The sequence below is a fragment of the Hippocampus bargibanti genome, linkage group LG01, assembly GCF_051943395.1.
Source record: "Hippocampus bargibanti isolate YZ-2025 linkage group LG01, ASM5194339v1, whole genome shotgun sequence".
Classification (NCBI taxonomy): Eukaryota; Metazoa; Chordata; class Actinopteri; order Syngnathiformes; family Syngnathidae; genus Hippocampus; species Hippocampus bargibanti.
The window spans coordinates 26,513,821-26,538,296 of NC_142734.1; the positions used below are offsets into that span (position 1 = coordinate 26,513,821).

A 24,476-nucleotide genomic window follows, 5' to 3' on the forward strand; every position below is an offset into this window, starting at 1 on the left:
AGTGCCACAAAAATAGTGTTTTGTTTGGTTTCCTCACACTTTGGGGCTCTGCTTTTTCGACCATTCTCAAGAGGCTGACTCCATGACAATTTGTTGCTGAGAAAAAAGGAAAAAGAGACACCAAAGATCCGGGCCCACTGGTCGTCACGGTAACAAGATCTCAGTCTTGGCCCAGCAGATGAGAGCGATGGGCTGGCAATCCAAAAAACCTGTGACTGTAAAGCGTCCTTGAGAGTTTTGAAAGGCGCTTATAAATGAAATGTATCATTATTATTAAAATCTGATACTTTTGTTTAAGTGGATGTAAATAGGCACACACACATACACACATTATTCATTACTACATGAGTATTATTCATTGTAAAAAAAAAGCAACATGCTGTCTATTTATGGTCAGATGTTTTTCTGCCATGATTCTCCACATTTCAGCAATTAAATAGAATAATGATATACAATCTAATCTCAGAACGCTGTGAAAACAAGTGCTGCATGCTGACGTGTGTGTGCGTCAATGTCATGTAAACGGAGAAGCTGCTGCCCTCTGTCTCTGAGGGACTCCATCCCAAACAAGCTCGTGAATGTGCCATTTGTCCAATATGCCGGCTTCAACGTCGTTAGCTGGAGTGCCAGTGGCGTACGGAGAGCCGTCTTACGACGGACAGGTCGCGGAGCAAACGCCTGATTCGCTGTTTGAGCTGCGGCAGGCGGGACAAGGGCTCGGGGGGCTCCAGCTCACCCGAATGATCCAACCACGATTCCAAAACTGAGAAAGAAGAATGTGGGGTGTGGGGGCATCAGAAACTTGTGATGGTAAAATGAAGCATCATGAAGCAATGAGGTATTCCATCTAAATGGTTCACTTTGGGGCGAAGGCTTTGTTTGTTTGAGGCTTCATTTGTTCTATTCGCCATTATGTGGAAAATAAATGTCATGACAGAGAGAGTGATTAAAAACGGTACAATGGATTTGACGGGGTCAAAATGTACGGAAGAGTATTAGAGCCAATGAAAAATAATATAAAGTTGGCAAGATTCGCACAATGCTGACTTTAACGGACAACCGACATCATTTTTTTTGTTTCCCAACTGACATCAGAAAAACGTTTCTAAAATACCCAAAACACGCAGGCTGATATTTTTAGTCAAATGCAAAACACCAATAAAAATGACTTAAAATGTCCAAAAACCGCCACACACTGGGGATTTTCAGAAAGTCCCGCCCCCAGTTCGTGACGTCACACCAAGTCGTCTTGCCTTGCTCAAGAAACAAAACAATGGGCTCACGGAGTTCGGATTCCGAGAAGATGCTTTCTTGTTACTCAGTTATGAATATGATTCAAATAGTTTTGAAGAGGAAAGCATAAATGTTTGCAATCGAATAAAGGAGTCCTCCCATATCAATTCGAGCCATCAATGATAGCAATGTAGCGTCCCAGAAAATGCACAAGATGGCGTCCAAGCTCCGTTGGAAATGGCCTGATTTGTCTGCTGGAAATTTGTGTCAACTAGTATCAGATAGTAGTGCAACACACGATTCACCATCGCGTTATTTACGTGTTTTCCTTCTAATTTTGCCATCAACACAGATCAACACAAAGTTTTCAGACCAAACAAAGTACCACAAAATGCATTGTGTGTCGCTTTCTCAGTCAGTGACGAGACCTACCGTGATGTCACGGTAGGTCACTAACTCAAAAACGAGACTTCCTGAATATTCAGCGCAAGTCTTAAAACGTAAAATATAGCTATATGCGGTGGAATATTTGTAAAATATGCTCAGTAGAGGTCATTTGAAGTGATTTTACAAATTATGGACACAACTTTTCCGGAGGCGTCGGTTGTCCTTTAAAAGTCAGAATTTTGAGATTAAAGTGAGAATCTTGCCAACGTTATTTATTTTTCTTTGCTTGCCCTCATCCACTTGCGTAAAAATGCGCATTAAAGGGGGAAAAAGGAGAAGACGACCTACCATCCAAGTCCTTCTCGATGACGTCCATCCTTGTGCTGATCTGTTGGTGGAGACGCTCCACATGCTCCAGCAGGTTCAGTTGGCACTCGGTCACCGAAGTTGGCAAGGTCGGCGGAGGATCACCCGCGTGCACCACGTCTCCATTTGAGCATGCGCGCTTGATGCTTATGGCGCAGGCTTGCCAATCACTTTGGTCAAATCCCAAGTCTTCCCGTTTTACTTCCTGGAAAGAAAGAGAAACACACAAAATTATATTTCCCACTTTCAAAACACTGAGCTGTTTTTGGGACAAATAACGGAAGAGTTTTGAGCAACAGAAGCTACAAAATACCCCAAAAACAAAAATGTGTCGATGACTACTTAATGAAACGGACAGATCGACTCGCGTGTGACTAAGGTTTCTCGCTGCATCTCAATCGCAAGTGAAAAATAGGTCGTCGTCAATGTTCCCTCTAAGCTGTGCACGTGCGCAATCGCGCACTGCTTGCACATACTCAGCGCACAACAACATCTATGCAGCGCACATTTTGCAATGTAACTCAATGAGTGACAGGTGTCCAGCCAATAATGCCGTACAGTTCACGTATGCTACGCAGCCAATCGGAGAAGAACGGCGCGAATGTGCCCTGCCCATACGCGCCGTGATACTGGCGTTAAACTGGTGTGTGGCCACAGCGTACACATTAGTGATGGGAATCCCAGCTCTTTTCAGAGAGCGAGATCTTTTGACTCGGCTCACTATAAAGATCTGGCTGCTTTGGTTCCCAAATGGCTCCTCAGTGTTTTTTGTTGTTGTTGCTCAAATTAATTAACTACCAAAAATCATGTAAAATTATGTGAAAAACAAACTACTCATGTAAAAAATACACTATATCAAATATTTTTATTTATATGGCTTGATTTATATGTGCACTGGGAGCATTAAACTTTCACTTTCCCTGTGGTTACTCTGGACTGATGATCAGCTGTCACTAATTTGCTTTTTATATTAATAATGCTATCATACCAACTAGTACAAAATATAATAATTGAATAATAATAACATCCACCTTTCCACCTGTCTACCCGAACCCTCCTCCCCCTCCTCACTGCTGCGTGTGTCTGTAATTCTCCCCTCCCTCCTCTACCACGGATATCGACCAATCACGTGCAGCTTTAACCGAAGACTGGGGGAGGGGAATAGAGGACAAAAAAAACTCGGCTCCCATTTCTGGCTCCTTGCTAGGAACCGTCTCTCTTCGTTCACTTCAGAGATCCGGCTCTAAGAGCCGTCTCGTTGGCGAATGACACATCACTAGTACACATCTGATGTTGCTCACAGTGGTCCTCAGTGTGCCCAGGGAGCTTGTGTGTCTGCTCAGACACATGAAAAATTAGAGGGAACATTGGTCATCGTTGACGTGGTCGCGTTAGCAACAACAGCCAAATCATGAACGTGGTTTGCGCATCAATCAGGTGTCCTCGTCCAATTAGTGAAAATAAAATCATTACGTAACAGTGACCTGGTGGTTAGCGCGCCTCTGTCATGGGTAATCCAGCTTCCTTCCACATTCCCCAAACAAGCGTTTTGGTTACCCTGTGGACGCTAAATTGCCCACGGGCATGTCAGCGAGTATCAATGCTGTTGAATAACTGAGTCTTTTGCGTTGTGTCATATTTATTTTGACTTCAGGAGAGTGGCTGCCTTTACAGCAGTTCCTATATTATATTCTTCTTCTTTTTTTCATTTCCTCTTCCTTTCATAACTTTGCTGCTGTGAGTTGTGAATCTCTCAATTGTGAGACTAATAAAGGTTATTTAACTTAATTTTAATTTAATCTTAATATCAGAATCAGAATCAGAATCATCAGAAGAATCAGAATCAGAATCATCTTTATTGCCAAGTATGTAGAACACACAAGGAATTTGTTTCCGGTAGAACACGCTGCACTAGTATCGTCGTCAAAAAAAACTGCTAAGTGGCACTATACAGTTCCATTTTGGCTACTGTTGAAAGAGTTCAGAGTTCAAAGAGTTAATGGCTTGGGGGAAGAAGCTGTTTAAATGTCTGCTGGATTTGGTGCGCATGGATCGGTAGCGATTTATTTCATTTAATCGAATTTAATTGAAACAATTAATTTTTAATTTAATCTAATCTAATATAATTACGCAAATCAAAAAAAAAAAAAATTAATTTAATTTAATGTAATTTAATGTAATTTAATGTAATTTAATATCAGACAACGGAACTGCGTTGGTGGCTGTCGATTGTTCACATTGCTTTGGATCCATGTCAGAATCTCACCTCATCCTCTTGGAGCACCTCTTGTTTGGCGGCGGGAGCAGCGTGCTTTTGTCTGGCCTTTTCCCAGGATGAGCCCGGCTTCTGGTAGCAGTGTTCGCTGCTGACGTAGCTGATGGGGGGCTCCCCTCGAGGCTTGCTCCCCTCCTCCGGCGCCCACGGCAATCGCCAGAGCTGCAGGTCGGGGTGCGAGGGCGTTCTACGCGACCGGACGAGACAAGCCAAGACGAGTCGGGTGATCCGAACCCTTCACGGCGAGATGACGGCGACGGCAAAGGTTGGGACTCACTGTAAGAGGCCGATCTTCAGCTGCAGGCCGCTGAGAACCTGATGGATTCTGTGCGTGTGTGCCAGGAGGCCGCTGGTTTGCATGATCTTGGAGGCGTTGCTCTCAGAGTAGTTGTCCCTCACAAAAGACAGACCGAACATGTGCCCGGACGTTAGCAAGTCGGGCTCGGACAGGTAGCACTGGGCCCGCCTCCAACCTGGACGCCAGACAAGCATACTAATGCCACAAATACTGCCGATAATGTAGCACGCCACCCGACGCTGGATAGCTTTGTTTTTACATCTGCAGCTTACCTGTACAGTGTCTGCAGTAGTAGCAGATGTAGTTGCGCGGGACGTTGTCTTCGTACAAGCCCATGCAGGTACCGTGCTGCCAACACAAACACGACTCGCACTGCGGACGACAAAGTTTCAACGTTCTGGCTTCTCGCTGGGAGGCTTCCAAAGAAAGCTCGTATCACGGCCCACCTGGATCATAAAGTCGTTCTCCTCGTCCACTTCGCAAACGCACCTCACCACCTCACTGTCCTCCGCACCCCCCGCCGCCAGCGACCAGGAGGGCGCGTCCTCGCCGCTCTCCGCGGTCAACGTCGACCAGTCGCTGCCGTCATCCACTGACAAAAAGACGGGGCCAAGGAAGATGTCAATCGCCGTCCGGCGGTTCCGCATCGGTGGCGCTCGTGTTTACGTGTGTGCGCGCTGGGGTGCTCCTCGCCCAGTTTGAAGGCGGTGGAAGACGAGGCCAGGCCGTCATTGTCGCTGCTGCAAACCTCTGAGAGGAAAAAACAATCATAGTTAAACCTCAGTTGTCAAACGTCTCGGTTCTCGTCCAATTCGGTTGTCAACAAAAACTTTTTTTTAATGCATGGGTTTATGACTGCAATTCGGATCTCGACCAAAACTGTGCACACCTGAACGTACAGGTACCCCCCCCCCCCTGCGGTTCCTTATACGTGACTTCCTTGTGTCGCGTCTCATTGTGACCGAAGCATTAGTATTGTTGAAGAAAGTTTTTTTTTTACAAAGAACCAGATGTGTTTGGCTATACAAAAATGATAAAAAGTGCTTTAAAAATATTGTTTTCTAGATTTTTTTTACATTGATTATAATGGAAAGTGCCATTTCAGTTTTTGAACAAATCGGTTTTCAAGCAGGTTTCTGGAATGAATTATGGTCGAAAACCCAGGTTTGACTGTATTGCGAGACTTGTCAAAGCATTTTGAGTGATCTTCCAAGACCTCATCCAATAAATAAATAAATAAATAAATACACAAATGAATAAATAAAAACAGCAATGAAAACACTTTGGGTGCATTTCTGTGCAACTTGGCATGATGTCCTTTTTCCACAAAACTGTCCCAAAACTTTTGAAATAGATTATAAATGATGCATGTTGACAGTCATTTTTAACTTCATCAATATTTGGGGCTGTTTCTTGGTACGTTGGGATTGTGCTTGAGGCCTGTTATTGTTTTAGCTTTTACCTGATTGACTCATCTTTTTCTTTTTCTTCTTTTTCTTCTTCTTCTTCAGTTTGACCCTCAGAAAGTTTTTTCGCTCTTTCTTGACTTGATGACCTTTGTCCTGTTTGAGTTCTGCTGGCAGAAAAATCACAGCAAGAGGCGGCATTGAAATTGTGCCCTTCCAGTGAAAATGGCCCATGTTGGGTGAAGAGTGAGTTTTCTGCAACAACATTTCGATTGCATAAACTCGGGCGACGCGGGTGCGATGCCAAATAAGCCGATTTGTTGATGGAGGAACAACTCCATTTACTCTTCATCAAAAATATTCCACATTGGATTTTGGGAGTGTATATGTGATTCAAGTTCTCCTTGAGGATTATTATGAGGACAAGTGAATCATCGAACTGGATGAGAACACGAATCAACGGCGTCATCCGACCTGTTAACGTGGTCCCAGGTTCTCTGTCACGGCGACAGGCGATGCTTGCCGCGTCGTACCCAAAATGGCTGCTCTCCGAGGTCGAGCGCTTCCTCCTACGACACAGTCGGGAACACGTCAAGGCACAAAGCGTTGGAAACCATCACCAACTGCGTTCAGAATTACTCAAGAGCATTGGTTAACCGAGGGAGGTGCGATAATGCTTCCTAGGGAGTGCAAGGAAACCCTGGGGGGAAATTTGCAATTTTTCGGGAATATTGGTCGGGTAACCGAAAAAAAGTGAAAAGGTCTGGAAATCGAAAAGTCATTGTGTTAATTAGCATTAATGCTAATTAAGCCTTATAGCACTAAAGTAAACCAATTATTATTAGAATACAGTAAAGTCTCGTTATATCGATATCGGTTTTATCGATAGTACTGCTTATTACGATAGTATTTCTATGAACTCAAGGAGAAAATTACATGTCCCAAGCCCGGATACATACAGAGGGCTGTGTCAGGAAGGGCATCTGAAGTAAAAGCTTGGCCAAAACAAACATGCGATATACATGCGGATATATCGATAGTCCGGTTATATCGATATTTTTTCCAACTCCCGAGGATATCGATATAACGAAACTTTACTGTAATTATTTAATAAATATAATAAATAATATTAGTTCTTTAGTATATGTATTTCCATTTTGTGTTTGGGAGCCTTTTGCTGAGCATCTTCATCTTTATTAAGTTCATAGAGTTGCTTGTTCTGTAGCCACAAGGGGACATAAGCCAGTGTCTTCTTGTGTTGGTCCCAAGCCCGGATACATACAGAGGGCTGTGTCAGGAAGGGCATCTGAAGTAAAAGCTTGGCCAAAACAAACATGCGAATCAAACCTCTGAAGATGGAGGACACTGATTCGCTGTGGAGACCCTTTGAAGGGAAAAGTCGAATGGAAAAGAAGATTATATGTATTTTATGTCAGGACAGGACAACCGACGCCTCCGGACAAATTGTGTCCTAAAATCACTTCAAATGACTTCTACTGAGCGTATTTTACAAAGATTCCACCGCATATAGCGATAATTTTACGTTTTAAGACTCACGCTGAATATTCAGGAAGTCTTGTTTTCGAGTTGATGACGATCCCCTATGTGCCGTCACATTAGGAACGCCCCTGACCGAGAAAGCGACACACAATGGATTTAGCGGTACTTTGTTTGGTCTGAAAACTTCGTGTTGATCCATGTTGATGGCGAAATTAGAAAGAAAACACATAAATAACGCGATGGTGAATCTTTTTTTTTTTTTTTTTTTTTTTTGACAACGATACTAGTGCAGCGTGTTCTACCGGAAACAAATTCCTTGTGTGTTCTACATACTTGGCAATAAAGATGATTCTGATTCTGATTCTGATTCTGATTGTGTGTTGCACTAAGAGAACTATGTGATATTTGCTGACACAAATTCCCAGCAGACAAATCAGCCAATTTCCAACGGAGGTTGGCCGCCATCTTTTGCATTTTCTGGGACACTACATTGCTGTCATTGACGGCTCGAATTGATATGGGAGGACTCCTTTAATCGATTGCAAACATTTATGATTTCTTCTTCTATAACTATTTGAATCATATTCATAACTGGGTGAGTAACAAGAAAGCATCTTCTCGGAATCTGAACTCCGTGAGCCCATTGTTTTGTTTCTTGAGCAAGGCAAGACGACTTGGCGTGACGTCACGAACTGGGGGCGGGACTTTTTAAAAATCCCCAGTTACGAGCTGATTTGTGGCAGATTTTGGACACTTTAAGTCATTTTTATTGGTGTTTTGCATTTGACTAAAAATATCAGCCTGTGTGTTTTGGGTATTTTAGATGCTATAAAAGTTTTTCTGATGCCAGTTAGGAAACAAAAAAAATGTGGCGGTTGTCCTTTAATTTGTCAGCTATGCCAATAAAGAATTAAATATATGATTCATTCATTATGACAATGATTTCAATATTGCTTTAGGAAAAAAGTGCTTAAATTGCTTAAGGAAAAAAGTGAAGAACCACTGCCCAAGAGCCACCCAAAAGGCTGCCTTTTTTGTGCTGCTCTAACCAATGTGAGTATGAAAATCACATTGGATGCAAAAGTTAGGAGTGTGTTGAATCCAAATAGGATCGTGACACTTTAAAACGTAACACATGCGCAAGCGCGGGCACACACGCAGAGTACATCCACTTGTGTGCAACGTGGCATATTGACGGGTAGAAGCTGACCTCGGCATGTCTGCCACTGCCGGAGTGCCGTGTTCCTCTGGATCCTGCTGCTGCTGCTGGTGGTCCGTGTGGTAGTACTTCATGTGGTAGTGCAGCAAACTGGCCTTCCGGAAGGACTTGGTGCAGCCCGCCGATGGACATTTAAAGTGATTGTGGTCCAGCTCGATGGAGAGGATGGGGGGAGGCTGGTTCTTTATCACTCTGTACACTGACGCAACAGATGGGAGATGGGTCGTAGAAACAAACTACAGGTAACATCCAAATTACGAAAGGGTTCCGTTCCGACAAAACCGTTTTAAGTCAAACGGTCGTATATCGAAAAGCATTCAAAATGGCTGACGCGAGGCTCACGTGATCATAACAAATGACGACACGCTGGCATCTCCTAAACGACAGGATAGTATACGATGTCAATCTGTTGTTTTTAAGCAACGTTTTCTATTGAATACTATTATATACCAAAATGTTAACAGTTCGTTTATAAATCTTCTTACTTTTAGTGTCATTTTAATCATTTTATATTTCGTATTAGCGATCTTTATTACTGTGTCGGCGCACACGCTTTCTGCTGACTCAAATACACACGGCTTCCCACGCATGCAAGCCTTCCTGCTAATGGAGAAGGCAGAAGAGGTAACCTGTCTCAAAGAGGCGGCGGCGCCGACCGTGAGCCCGACGCGGCGTTTGCGTCGCGGCGATGCCATCCACACCGCCTCGGCGCCGTTGGATACCCCTCCCTCGCCCCGATGGTCACGTTCGGATTGACAGCTGGGCGCGGGGCCACGCCTCCCCGTTACAACCACTTCCTTCTTCAGGACAGCGGGTACGAAAACAGGACGCTGTCCACTTGTATTTGTACTTTGTATTACCCTAGACGTTCAATATCTTCGTCCGAGCCCCCCTCCCAGTTTTGAAAGGCGCGTATAAATAAAATTTATTATTATTATTGTTCAGTTTCTGCACCACCTTGTGCGAGTTGCTTCTCGCAATTGTCGGGTTTCCCATGGCCCCCACCACTCGTCGTTTGAGGAATTCTTAATTTTTGATTATTCTCCTGGTCTTCTTTTTGGGACCAGCGCTTTGTGTTGTAGCTTAATAAATCACGGGTGGTCGTAACTCGCGCCGGTCGTAAATCGGATGTTACCTGTCTAGTGACGTGGAGCGCAACCTTCGGGATGAATTTTGATCTTTGAGTAGTTGTCACACATCATCGATTTAATTGAACTTGAGTATTTTTGCGGGGAAGAAACTTGAATTCGCCACTTCTATTTTGCTCAATGTATTATCGCTTGTGCAATCCATTTGTTTGACTTGTTTCACCAATTTTGTGTCACCAATGGCAACTTTTGATTCAATCCACCAATCAAATCGGGCCCACAGAGTCACATGACCATAAAGAAGCTGAATTATCCTGAATGAAGTTGTATTTGTGTGTGAAATTTCATTTTGGAGCGATTTCTGCATTTCAATGCAAACAAGAACCCACCCGAGACCAATCAGAAGTGGTCCGGTCCGTCTTACAAGGTGATGAAAAATGAAATGTATATTATATATATATATATATATATATATACACACACACACACACACACACACACACACACACACACACACACACACACACACACACACACACACACACAGTGCCTTGCAAAAGTATTCGGCCCCCTTGAATCTTGCAACCTTTCGCCACATTTCAGGCTTCAAACATAAAGATATGAAATTTAATGTTTTTGTCAAGAATCAACAACGACGGGGACGCAATCGTGAAGTGGAACAACATTTATTGGATAATTTAAACTTTTTTAACAAATAAAAAACTGAAAAGTGGGGTGTGCAATATTATTCGGCCCCTTTACTTTTAGTGCAGCAAACTCACTCCAGACGTTCAGTGAGGATCTCTGAATGATCCAATGTTGTCCTAGCTGACTGATGATGATAAATAGAATCCACCTTTGTGTCACCAAGTCTCCTCAGGGTTAAGTTTGAAGTGTAGAGAGCATCTTGAAAACCAAGGAACACATCAGGCAGGTCCAAGATACTGTTGTGGAGAAGTTTAAAGCTGGATTTGGATATGAAAACGATTTCTCAAGCTTTAAAAATCTCAAGGAGCACTGTGCAAGCCATCATATTGAAATGAAAGGTGCATCAGACCACAGCAAACTTTCTTCTGAAACAAGGACAAAACTGATCAGAGATGCAGCCAAGAGGACCATGATCACTCTGGATAAACTGCAGAGATCTACAGTTGAGGTGGGAGAGTCTGTCCGTAGGACAACAATCAGTCGTACACTGCACAAATCTGGCCTTTATGGAAGAGTGGCAAGAAGAAAGCTATTTCTCAAAGATGTCCATAAAAAGTCTCATTTAAAGTTTGCCACAGGCCACCTGGGAGACACACCAAACATGTGGAAGAAGGTTCTCTAGTCAGATGAAACAAAAATAGAACTTTTTGGCCACAATGCAAAACGATAGGTTCGGCGTAAAATCAACACAGCTCATCACCCTGAACACACCATCCCCACTGTCAAACATGGCGGTGGCAGCATCATGGTTTGGGCCTGCTTTTCTTCAGTAGGAACAGGGAAGATGGTTAAAATCGACGGGAAGATGGATGGAGCCAAATACAGGAACATTCTGGAAGAAAACCTGCTGGTATCTGCACAAGACCTGAGAATGGGACTGAGATTTATCTTCCAACAAAACAATGATCCAAAACATAAAGCCAAATCTACATGGAACGCTTCAAAAATAAGCGTATCCAGGTGTTAGAATGGTCAAGTCAAAGTCCAGACCTGAATCCAGTTGAGAATCTGTGGAAAGAGCTGAACACTGCTGTTCACAAACACTCTCCATCCAACATCACTGAGCTCGAGCTGTTTTGCCAGGAAGAATGGGCAAGAATGTCAGTCACTCGATGTGCAAAACTGATAGAAACATACCCCAAGCGACTTGCAGCTGTAATTGGAGTAAAAGGTGGCGCTGCAAAGTACAGTAAAGTCTTGTTATATCGATATAACCGGGACTATCGATATATCCGACCCTGCGGGCATGTAATTTTCTCCTTGCGTTCATAGAAATAGTATCGTAATAAGGGGTACTATCGATATAACCGATATCGATATAACGAGACTTTACTGTATTACAGCAAGGGGGCCGAATAATATTGCACGGCCCACTTTTCAGTTTTTTATTTATTAAAAAAAGTTTAAATTATCCAATAAATTTTGTTCCACTTCACGATTGTGTCCCACTTGTTGATTCTTGACAAAAAATTACAATTTCATATATTTATGTTTGAAGCCTGAAATGTGGCGAAAGGTTGCAGGATTCAAGGGGGCCGAATACTTTTGCAAGGCACTGTATATGCATACATTAGACACACATATATACATATACACATATACACATATACACACATCATATATACATATACACACATATATGAAAAACATAAACCTACATTAAGCTAACTTTCTATCTACTTGAGTTATTCCGGGTTGAGTGAATGCTGGCGCATGTGGCTGCCACTGCTCACCCACAGAAAAACTTATCCTGTGACAGTAAAGTGACCTTGAGAGTTTTGAAAGGCGCTTATAAATGAAATGTATTATTATATACATACACACGCAGCCGGCTTTGGTGGACACTCTCCCCTACAGTGCCATCACGCGGTCGATTGCTGCGCGAGTGTGCGAGATGCTGGCTGGCTAAAATTGTACGCGTTGCCGGGCTGCTACAGTGTTGCGGTGCCAGGCGTAGAATTAAAATTTAAAAAAGGGTCTGGCGGTCGTGGTCGTAGTAGGTACGGGTGGCCGTAAGTCAGATGTTACCTGTATACACTGCATTTTTTACATACACAATTTGTTTAAATTTGAAGGTGAAATGTTGTTGACTTACGTGGTTCTCTGCTGAATTTGTGTGTGGTGGGGAGGTGAGCCTGGCGCTCCAACAGCACATCTGCCCCAGGTGAGACAAACAGAGTGAAAAGCAGGGAGGCACAGTAAAGCCAATAGCTTATATTTTCATTAATGGGGATTGTAGGGCTGCACGACTTGTTAATTGGGTTCAAAAGCTATTGTTTGGGGTGGTGGGGGCTCCTGTAGTTCAAGCTGACTTGCGGTGCTTAGATGAGCAGTGACGTGCAGTCAGGAGAGGCAGGCAGGTGAGGCATATATAAGCCAAGTCATCATGAAAATATCAAATTAAAAAATAAATTAAAGTTATATTTATTGAGTGATTTGTACTTTAAAGTTCTTTTCCATTTGACTTTGCCATTTTTGGATGTTTTTTTCAAAATCGCTGAATTTTACCGTTCAAATACTAAGTAAAGACGAGTGGTGAGGCAGCAGCTAGCTGAGCCTAACCATGGATTGCGCAATGACTATGCTAACTGTGCTGGATTGCTCTGCAGTGAGACCACATTGGTGTCCCTCTGCATATCGCTATTAAAGTGTTCAAACTCTTTTAGTATATGAACTAAATTTCTACAGTTTAGCTGGTGTATATAATGTAGAGTCACTTTACATTATAAACACTGTAGTACAGTGTTTATTTTATTTTTATCAAAACTGTGTGCATAGGTGAGGCACACAGTTCTCCTGCCTCATGACAGGGGGCGCTAGTGATTACAGAGATTCATCTTGCGCCTTCTCGGCTGCAGAATAATAGAATTAGTGAGAGCAAGCTACAGTCAACAGTTAGCAAGTTAAGTGCAACCAACCAGTCATTTTTTCATGTTGCTTGGCCATGTTTTCAGAATGGAGGATTACATATCTAAATTGAAAGAAATGAGGGACTTTTAAAACTGAAGAAAGATAAGGAAGGCTTCTACAAAAAAGGTATAGATGCCTTTCTTCAGAAGGAGCGGCGCATCGACTTCATTTATAAGTAAAGGTAACACGATAATAAATAAGGTTTTTTTAATTCTTTTTTTTCTGTGCTACAGTTCATATAAAGAATGCTGACATGACATTTTAAACAAAACACGTTAACTGTTGCCAATCCAATGGTGAATAAGCTACTATGTAGAGTTCATATGTTTGTAAATCTGACTGTGATGACGTCAGTGCTACACCAGCCATGAACCTCACCGCACGTCACTGTACATGAGCAATATGAATACCAAGAGAGTGTTGGAGTAAAACTGTATATCATGTATTCACATTATATTCGTACATTAGTTTGCTTTGTATTATCCAAGTTACTTACACACGCACATAGCTTTTTGTTTTGACTCATAGCCATGCTGACTCTCAATGTGCAGACACAATAACAATGTCGCCTTGCTTTTCTCAAAATATGCTTGTGTTCTGCGCCAGTCTCAACCAGTGTGCTCCCCATCCCTTTAGACGGTTGAGACCTTGTAACCAGGCACTCGCAAACTTTCAATAAACGCAAGGGGACCAGAGATTGTTTTCAGAGTGGGTCGGATGAATGTTGCTGAACAATCTCTGAACACTCTCCTTGCAAGTCCATTTCTCACGTCTTTGTGTTTTTCTTTCACAATTGGTGAAAATGTTTTGGGTTTAACCCTAACATTAAATTGGTCCTTCGAGCCGGATTCCAACAAACCTGACGACCCCAGCATGGGAGAGACATCCAGGCAAGTCTGTGGCCACAGCAACTAATACCCTTTTCGGGACTGGTTCGTCCCTCCCGGGCTGGGATCCAAAGGTTGACGGAGATCCAGGCACACGGAGACATGAGTAGAATATTTCACGAAAAAAGGAATGTGTGACAAGTGAAATAAAAATACTAAAAAAAAAAAAAAAAATCAGCATTTTGGGAGAGTTAGGCGAAGTGAAATAAAAATACCGGTATTCAGGGAGCGAGTTAGGCGACGAAGTGTAAAACCCTGACAATTCTAGACTCTGAGGAAATCATTTTATGGTCATTATTTCAAGTCTGTCTCCAGATTTCTTCCTGACCAATACGTCTGTTTTTATTTTTATTTTTTAACTCATTCACAGCCATTCCCGAATTTATTCTGGAACTGAAAAGTATAATGTGGAGCACCATTCCCAATTTGTTCGGGTGTTGGTTTTTCTTGCGGGTGGGTGTCGATATAGCGCTCGTCAGACCTCTTGCAATGTCATTCCTTCCCACGAGGGGCCAGCATTTGCCTTTTGTACAGCTGCCTCCATTTCAAGCCCAGATAACTCCAGACCCATGTAACTTCGGAATCTACTTTTTTTCTGATGAAAGAAAAGAGTCTAAGGTTTCTTACGTTGCATTGAATGTTTATGTAATCCTAAAACTCAATAGTCTGTGGGTCCTGCAAATTGAGTGAAAATGACAAAAACCCTGGCACTGGAGTGGACACATTTTTGCACATCGTCAGTGAATGAGTTAAACATGATTTTTTTTTTTAGAATTCCCTACGTCGATCACTGTGATTTTGATTTCACGATCGATGCCGTTTACCTTTGTCGACGTGCGTGGGGTTGGGGACGATAGGTTGGCTGAGCTCGCCGGCGCTCGTCTGCTCTTGAGTCTCCGTATTCCTATCCGGCGGGAGGGGAAGACTCGTGGCCGTCGGCGGAGGCAGCGAAGGGGGTGACGGCAATGGTGAGGATGGTCGTGGCCCCCCTTGGCCTTCATCCTTCTCCTCCTCTTCCTCCTCCCCGACTTCGTCCCGGCATTCCGGTTCGGTCTCTCCTTCTTCCAGTCCCTCGCTTCCCACGGCTGACTTGTCACATTTTGACTTCTGCAAAAGTGCACGTCCGTTTCTGAAAAATGATCGGCGAAGGTCCAAATTTCTTTGTCGCGCAGCTTACTTTCTGGAGGGCTTTGACCTTTGGTGGCTTTACGGTCCGCACCACGCCGTCGTAAAAGCGAACCGTGTAGGAGTCTGAAACACCAAAACTTGTGTGTGTTATTATTTTGAAAAAAATAATGTTTTCTCATTGCCCCGATAAACATCTCCACATTGGCTTCTGCAACTAATCTATTCTAATCGCAAATCGGATGACGGAAGTCCAAGCTCACCGTCATCATTGACGTGGAGGATTTTGGCCGGGTAGAAACGACAGTCAGTCCAACAGGCCAGAACTTTGGTGCCGGAAACAAACGACTGAGAAAAAGAGATGGGAAGAAAATATCAAGGAGAGGACACGGTAAGTGAAGCGGGAGCATTCCAATCAGGGTTTTTATGCCCCCCATTCTGATACGATCATCCATGATGGGTGGTGGCATCACGCCGGACTCCCGCTTTGCGAGCAGACTGATGACTGACGGAAACGCTCAAATGCTGAAGGAATAAGTCCAGATGAAAGCCATTTTCGGACGTCATTAACCCGAAAAAGAAATGACGACTTTTGACAAATCGGGTTTTGCGGCATATGCGGTGGGTGAAGATTATTACAGTACAGTTAAACCTGGGCCATAATCCGTTCCGGGAACCTGTTTGAAAACCAAAACATCATTTCCCTTTATAATCAGTGTAATCAATGTCTGCTTTTTTTTAATTGATATTGAACAATACAAACACGCCTGCTCAAAATGGAACACTACACGAGGATAATGCGTCGGTCACAATGAGGGATGAGGAAGTGATGTAGAAGGAAGCAGAGGTGTGTGCATTCAGGTGCGCTCAGTTTGGTCAAGAACCCATTTTCAGATGTAAACCAAGGCATGAAAATCCCAATTTTTTTGGTTGAAAACCGAATCAGTTGAGAACCGACATGTTCAAAACTGTATTCCTAAAAACTGTCAGTTGTTTGAATGAAAAGTTTTTTTTCCATTCTTGGGCCTAAAAATGCTTTAATGTTGGGTTTCGCTCAATGCAGCACTGTATTGTTTATGTAATAGAGTAAAGTCTCGTTATATCGATATCGGTTATATCGATAGTACTGCTTGTTACGATACTATTTTTATGAACGCAAGGAGAAAATTTACATGCCGCAGGATCGGATATATCGATAGTCCGGTTATATCAATATTTTTTCCTACTCCCGAGAATATCGATATAACGAGACTTTACTGTAATTGTAAAAAATAAAGAAGACTACTTCGAGGTCTTACATTTGTCACTTTGCATGCTTAAATATTTTTTTTTCACTAGACTAAAGCTGACTGATGAATCCATTGTCTTTGTTTCGTCTTTTTGAGTCTGTAGCTGAAAGGCTCTTTCAAAGCACGTCGCACCCACCGATGTTCATAAATACTCTCCCACCAGCACAGGGCTTTTTCTCGCCACTACCACCACCAACACCACCACCGTGAGTGCCATTTTGGTGTGGGCAGCAGGCCTCATCCTGTCCCGAAGATTAAAGAACCTTTCTGTTTCCTTTTCTCGTTACCGGCTGGTTTTGCATCCAAACAAGTGATGATCGTTTCATTGCAACATTTGGACCCAAAAAATGTTAAACTAATAAGATAATAAACTTTTAATAAAGGATAAAGTCCTTTCAGATGGCACTGTTGATCTCTAGCAATCTAAGCTATTATCACGATTATTATTACATTACGTATCTGCGCATCCTACCGTTGACACACTTGTCGGATTGATGCCCCGCCTTCCCCTCAAAGTGACTCGCTCCAGTGGCCGCAGGTATGGCGAGTTCCAATGGAACCATTCATCATGGCGGCGGCTCCAGCGGCGGTAGTGGATGAGAACACGCTCATTGTCGTAGTCGACCTTGTCAATGGTGGCTGAGTACCTGATTAATAAAAAACGAAAAGAGAAAAAGAATAACAATGGTGCATGTATAGAGTGCTGTTGGTTAACATGCTGCGATGAGGAGCACCCACCAGTTTTTGTGGCGGTCTCTTGCCTGCAGTTGAGCGCCCACTTCAAACTTTATGCCCGTCCTCTCTGGGGGAGTCTTCATCTGTATACAACAAAGAAAAAGTTTTTACTTTTAAAAGTGTTCAATTTAACCCCCTTTTGGGCTGTTCAGTATCATCCATTGTTCACTTATGGACTCCCATACACCAGCTTTCGGAGAAACAACATTCGGCGTGACAAAGAGAGAAAGCTAAAGATATTCTGTCACCTTTCACCATCTGAGGAACTGTTACTGTTTTGAGCATTTATTAATAAATATGTATTAATAAAGTTTGAGAAGAATATTTGAGTTTTACACCTGCCTTCCAAATTTGACCCCCTTTTTTCAAAATATAGACTCAGACGCCAAACACCCATTCTGAATATGCTTGTGAGACGAATAAAGGTTTTCTAATTGTATAACCAAGTCATTGTAAGGGCTCTTAAAACCAGACAATGCAATGTGAATCAAAAAATAATAATGAAAACCACTCGTTCGCTGTGCTGCACAGGCTCTGAAACAACGCATATACGATAACATTTAATGACAACGAGACAAGAGGAATATTACCAGGACAAAGCGTTTGTATGATGTGTTTTCATGTCACTTTGCCAGATTACAGATCATGAATATGAGGCACAATGGAATGAAAACACAACACACACATTTGACAATTTTTAAAGATAATCAAATTCGTGATCATGAGATTTACGCAGGTTATTCCAACGATTTGTTTTCATTTACGCCATATTAACTTTGCGATGTCGCTCGAGATCTGGTCAACGGTTTTTGACATTTCCGGTGTGAAAACCTCTCATTGGTTAGAAATATTGGGAGCACGGAATTCCTGACTTTTCATTGGTCTGCAATACTGTCGGTGCACCACGAAGACCCGCCCTTTGGCTATGTAGATTTTCTCTCCAAATGAGAAAGCGACTAACGTTATAAAACTCGACTCCAAACTCTCACAAATGACGCAGCGGTCAATCAATACACAACGGCTAGAAATGAAGGCCGCGAACTTTGAGTTGTTTAATTTGTTTTTGGACAGTAAGAACGATGAGTTGGCGTGTTGCGCGGCTGTGTTCCTTCCAACGATAAGAACTCGATGAGCTAGTGGCTAACGGCTAGTCCCACAGACGAAGGAGTACGAAACACGTCGTACCGCACGTATCATGACGTGCGGTGCGACGCACACCTTCAGCAACGGCCCTATTTAATTAGACTCATCGATAACTTGTCCCTTCGAAGTTGAAAGGGTGCAGCGAAAAGCTCGTTTACCTCTCGCGTTTAGCAGCGCAGTCAGTGAATGCACTCACGAGTGACGTCACACCGAGGTGGCATATGGGCGCATGCGCAATCTGCTTCATTGGGGACATTGCGAACAGAAGACGGGCTATGATCGTTAGGTGGTGCCATTTGGTCACATTATCACAAGCGGTACTTTGGTTTGTTATCGCTACGGAAGAGGATTATCTTCCGTACATCGCGTATAATTAATTTGTTCTTTTATTCTATATATGATATTTGCGCCATGTACACCACTTTTTATACAGCGATGTTTGTTGTTGTCTGCCCTATAAATACAGTTGGGTATTTATCGTGAGTGCCAGTGGTATAAATTATGCACATCTGACAAATAGGTGAACTCGGACAAAAAGATAAACTCACATTTCCTAATTTGGTCAGACAGATAGAAAGTGGGCTCAGTAAAGGCTACCAGGGGGATGAGATCATCGATGCAGTGGTTCGTGCCATAACACCAGGTCTGCAGTTGAGAAGCTACCTCGAAGGGAAAGAAAATCTTACCCTAACTTCTTTACGAAGGATTCTCCGATCTCACTATCAAGAGAGAGGAGCCACTGAGTTGTACAAGCAGCTCTCATCGGAAGTGCAGACTAATAAAGAGTCCCCACAGAAATTTCTACTGCGTGCAATGGATCTTCGTCAAAGGATTCTTTTTGCATCTCAAGAAGCTGAATCAGGGGTGAAGTATGATCCCACGTTGGTCCAGAGTTTATTCCTGCACACAGTTCTGACGGGGTTACAGAGTGACAATGTAAAGAGTGACATGCAACCTTTCCTCCTGCTAACCACCACATCAGATGAAGTACTGTTAGAAAAATTAAACATGGCATGTGCAAATGAAAAAGAGCGACAGGAAAAAAAGAAAAATGCTGCTGCACGGGTGACAACGCTGAACACTGTCCAGGTAGATGACACACCAGTCCCGATTGGGAAGAAGACAGTCTTAAAGCAGAATACTGTTACTGTGCCGAATGAACTCCTTTCAGAATCAAAGAGATGAGGTCAGAGATGATGCTGTTAAAAGAGCTGCGTGCAGAAGTGTCCCAGATCAAAGAGACTATTCAGAAACCAACAGCCACTTCTCAGCCCACCAGCGGAGGACCTGAACGCCTGCCTGACCACTACCCTGAACAGGTCGCCTTCACTCCACCTTCACAATATCAGGTAGATCCACCAGCCAGGCACTACTACACCCAGCACTCCCCATCAGCTCTTCAGCAGTACCACCCAGCACCAGGGCCCAGGCCGATGAGGGGGGCAGCACAGTTCCAGCAGCGGTTCGCCCCTCCGCAGTACTACATGCCCCGTCGCCCTCAGCCCAGGTGTTATTCTTGTATTCAGACAGGTGAAGAATATTGTCAGCACTGTTTTAAATGTGGAAGTAGTGAACATTTCAGAGCAGGCTGCAAAGCACAGAACTCAGCTAGGAACCATGCTTTAAACTAGAAAGGGTTACTCCAGTGGGACATGGTGTGACCACAGAGACAGATAGGTCCCAGTGTTACAGTGGTGCTATGAAAATGGAATGTAAGCCCCACACACGTGGCCCCGTTCAGAAGAGACATAAGCAGTCATTTGTCGAGCGTACAGATAAGAACCAGTGTGGCAAATTACCTTCGGTCAGGGAGTTAGTGGGAAAGAAATGTCTTATTCGGTGCTTTTTGGGTAACAAAAGGGTTGAAGCACTCTGGGACTCGGGGTCCCAGGTGTGTGCTGTAGATGAGTTATGGAAACAAACAAACTTACCTGACGTGTCATTGAAAAATGTGAATGAACTTATTGACCCTGATAACACTCTCAATATTGTGGCAGCTAATGGAACGGATATGCCTTATGTAGGATGGCTTGAGATATCATTTAAACTTGGTGCTAATGATCCAGGGCTACTTGTACCAGTATTAGTACTAAAAGGTGACCAGCAACAGTGTCCTATCATAGGGTTTAATGTCATTGAGCGTCTTGTGTTAGATAGCCTCTCTAATGAGTCACAAACAGGGGATACAGAAAAGCTCTTGAAATCGGTTAGACTAGCTTTTCCCCACCTTAAGCGCAATAAAGCTGCCACTTTCATAAAAGCAGTTAGTCTGGGACAAGCACATGAGTACCGTGTAAAAACAACAAATGAGAGATTCACTATAGCCAGGCATAGCTCACTTATTATTCCATGCAAAGTACAGGCTAAGCCCTTTAAGGAAGATGTTACATTGGTTTTTGAGCCAAGTGAAAACCCACAGTGGCCAGATGGCCTCGAGCTTTGTGACTCGTTGGTCTCAGTTAAGGCAGGTTCCATCCCTAGGATAGTTGTTAGTGTCCAGAACCCTACTAATCATGATATTAGGTTTCCAGTAAAGGCTATTATTGGTACAGTGCAGTCGGTAGGGTCTGTCTACCCACTTAACATATTTAAAAGGGACCTTCCTTCAGTGGTTGTCAATGAGGTCCATGTCCAGAATACCACCATCGCTCTCAGTGAGCAGTGGGACCCCCCAATTGACCTTTCTCATTTGGACGAAGATAAAAGAAAGACCGTTCAGCAGATGTTGAGAGAGGAATCGGCATCATTTTCAAAATCGGACGACGACATAGGGTGTGTGGAAAACCTACAAATGGACATTTTGTTGAAAGACACTGAGCCTGTTTCAAAGACATATATGTCTGTCCCAAAGCCAATGTACAGAGAGGTGAAAGACTATTTACAGGACTTGATAGCGCAGGGGTGGGTGGAAAAGTCCACTTCCTCCTACTCATCCCCTGTCGTCTGTGTCAGGAAAAAAGATGGTACACTGCGCTTATGTATTGATTACAGAGAGCTGAACCGGAAAACACACCCTGACCGGCACCCCATCCCACGGGTACAGGACGTGGTGGATAGCCTTGGGGGTAACACCATCTTCTCGCTGCTGGACCAAGGCAAAGCATACCACCAGGGGTTCATGTCCAAAGGGAGCCGACACCTGACTGCCTTCGTGACCCCTTGGGGCCTTTATGAATGGATTCGAATTCCGTTTGGACTCATGAATGCACCAGCAGCGTTCCAGCGGTGTATGGAACAATGTCTGGAGGGGTTACGGGACGAAATATGTGTCCCCTATCTTGATGACATTCTTGTTTTCAGCGGGACATTTGACAACCACGTTGAGGACGTCAGACGAGTGTTGCGACGTCTCAGGGAAAATGGAATAAAACTCAAAGCCCGAAAGTGTGACCTCTTTAAGCCGGAAGTGAGGTACCTCGGCAGGATTGTCTCTGCTGAGGGGAGCAGAATGGACCCGGCAGATACAGCAGCAGTGCGTGCCCTGAAAAACAAGCAGCCAGGCACTGTCGGTGAGCTTCGAGCCATTTTGGGACTATTAAGCTATTATAGGCAATACATCAAAGATTTCTCTTGTATCGCTAGTCCCTTGTATGCTTTGCTTAAAGCCCCTCTGAATGTTGAGACTCAGCAGCATCAAAGACAAAAATGGAAAGTGAGACATAACAGTGTGTCTTCCAACACACGTATTGAGTGGGGTGATGAGCATCAGTCAGTGTTAGAGCAGCTAATAGACTGTTTAGTTCAACCACCAGTTTTAGGTTTTCCTGACTTCGCGCATCCTTTCATTTTGCATACAGATGCCTCTAACCGGGGTTTAGGTGCTGTGTTGTACCAAAGACAAAATGGCAAACTTCGCGTGATAGCCTATGGCTCTCGGACATTAACTGCAGCTGAGAAGAATTATAATTTACACTCGGGCAAGTTGGAATTTTTGGCGCTTAAGTGGGCGATCACAGACAAGTTTCGTGATTATTTGTACTATGCACCATTCTTCACTGTGTATAGTGACAATAATCCACTCACGTATGTACTGTCGACTGCTAAGTTAAATGCAACTGGGTGCAGGTGGGTCGCAGAACTTTCTGATTTTAATTTTACTGTTAAATATCGTCCCGGTAAGGAAAATGTTGATGCAGACAGTTTATCTAGGATGCCCCTTGATATGGTAACATATATGGAAGGATGTACAAAAGAAATGTCGTATGATGCTGTGAGTGCTGCCGTACAAGCGGTTGACCAACAGAACGAGTCTAGTGCAGCTTGGTCTATGGGAATCTCAGCTATGTGTGCCGAGGTGTCACTAAACACACCGATAGCCCCATTGACTGTTGGACAGATCAAGTTAGATCAAGAGACTGACCCCATTATAGGACATATTATTAGATACAAACTGGCGGAGACGAAACCGCTAGGTACTGAACTAAGAAAGCATTGTCCTCAAGCTGTTTGTCTTGTGAGGGAATGGGACAAGCTACACTTTAATGACAGAGGTGTTTTGTACAGAAAAACGGCAAACAGAACCCAACTACTGCTTCCTGAAAAACACAAGGTGACAGTGTTAAAAGAGCTGCATGATGAAATGGGCCACCATGGTGTAGAAAGGACTCTTTCCCTTGTAAGGGATCGTTTTTACTGGCCCTTTATGCAAAAAGAAATAGAGGACTATGTACTGAGAGAGTGTGTGTGCCTAAAACACAAAAAGCCCAACCGTGAGACCAGAGCCCCTCTTACTAATATTGTGACTACTCAGCCTTTTGAACTTGTCTCCGTTGACTTTTTGCATCTTGACAAATGTAAGGGTGGTTATGAATACGTGCTTGTGCTAGTAGACCATTTTACACGTTTCGCTCAAGTTTATGCTACAACGTCCAAAGCTGGCAAAACAGCGGCAGACAAAATCTTTAATGACTATGCTTTAAAGTTTGGGTTCCCCCTTCGAATTCACCATGATCAGGGTGGTGAATTTGAAAATCAACTTTTTGCTCAACTGAAGGAATATTGTGGGGTTGCGGGTTCAAGGACAACCCCCTACCATCCACAGGGAAATGGACAAGTTGAACGATTTAATCGAACACTGATCCAGATGTTAAAGACCCTGACAGAGAAACAAAAGAGTAACTGGAAAGACTCACTAAACAAACTCGTTTATGCTTACAACTGTACCAAAAGTGAGGTGACAGGGTTCTCACCTTTTTACTTACTTTATGGACGTTCACCACGTTTGCCAGTTGATATGTTGTTTAGTTTGAATCCAGACTCGAACCAGGGTGAAACCAACCAGAAGGACTATGTGAAGAAGTGGAAACAGGGCATGGAGGAAGCGTATGCGATCACGCAAGAAAATAACAACAAAGCTGCTGCCAGGAGTAAGAGACTATATGACAGTAAACTAAAGTATTCTACCCTGTTGCCCGGTGATCGTGTTCTGGTTCGAAACTTAACCCCACGTGGAGGTTCAGGCAAACTGAGAAACCACTGGGAGGATGTTGTTCATACAGTGGTTCGTCAAGTCAGCCAAGACATTCCAGTTTATGAGCTGAAACCTGAGAGGGGGAAGGGCAGATCTAGGATACTCCACCGCAATCTCTTGCTGCCATGTGATCATTTGCCATTAGAGACTTCACTACAGTCCCAGTCCAAGGAAAAGTCCACTCGGCAACGACCGAACAAGATGCCGGAAATGGATCCGGAAGAGGATGATGAGGAGGATGAGTATTATCCAGTGTTGCATCGCCAGAGCACCCGACCAGACTCACCAGAACCGCGGGACGTGAGCTTTGTGGAGACAACCCACCATGATGACAATCAACTGGGGAATGAACTGCCGGGGACGGAGCCGGGAGCTGCGGAAGTTGACCAATCTCAGGAGGGCAACATTGGTCCGGAAAATGATCCACCTGTGACAGT

The 24,476-nt window shown here is 43.6% G+C and overlaps 1 protein-coding gene across 1 annotated transcript; it reads right to left on the reverse strand.

Annotated features, from left to right (window-relative positions):
• Positions 1 to 315: 315 nt before the first annotated feature.
• LOC148903630 (PHD finger protein 20-like) lies at positions 316 to 18,783 on the reverse strand. Its single transcript, XM_089006058.1, has 17 exons — positions 18,728 to 18,783; positions 17,430 to 17,509; positions 17,164 to 17,338; positions 15,666 to 15,750; positions 15,455 to 15,528; positions 15,102 to 15,384; positions 12,576 to 12,635; positions 8,676 to 8,883; positions 6,440 to 6,534; positions 6,022 to 6,132; positions 5,226 to 5,309; positions 5,006 to 5,151; positions 4,832 to 4,931; positions 4,539 to 4,734; positions 4,253 to 4,448; positions 1,969 to 2,191; positions 316 to 763 (listed from the first exon to the last, which is right to left on the reverse strand). The coding sequence occupies exons 2-17, from the start codon at positions 17,507 to 17,509 to the stop codon at positions 615 to 617; spliced, it is 2,265 nt and encodes a 754-aa protein (XP_088862184.1). The 5' UTR covers positions 18,728 to 18,783; the 3' UTR covers positions 316 to 614.
• Positions 18,784 to 24,476: the final 5,693 nt, after the last annotated feature.

Excerpts from the sequence above, each read along its gene's own strand:
- LOC148903630 (XM_089006058.1), bottom strand. The coding sequence starts at position 17,509 with ATGAAGACTCCCCCAGAGAGGACGGGCATAAAGTTTGAAGTGGGCGCT. Across the intron at positions 15,385-15,454 it reads AGGTCAAAGCCCTCCAGAAA|AAGTCAAAATGTGACAAGTC; the intron begins GTAAGCTGCGCG and ends GCACTTTTGCAG. Across the intron at positions 5,152-5,225 it reads GCACCCCAGCGCGCACACAC|TGGATGACGGCAGCGACTGG; the intron begins GTAAACACGAGC and ends TCTTTTTGTCAG.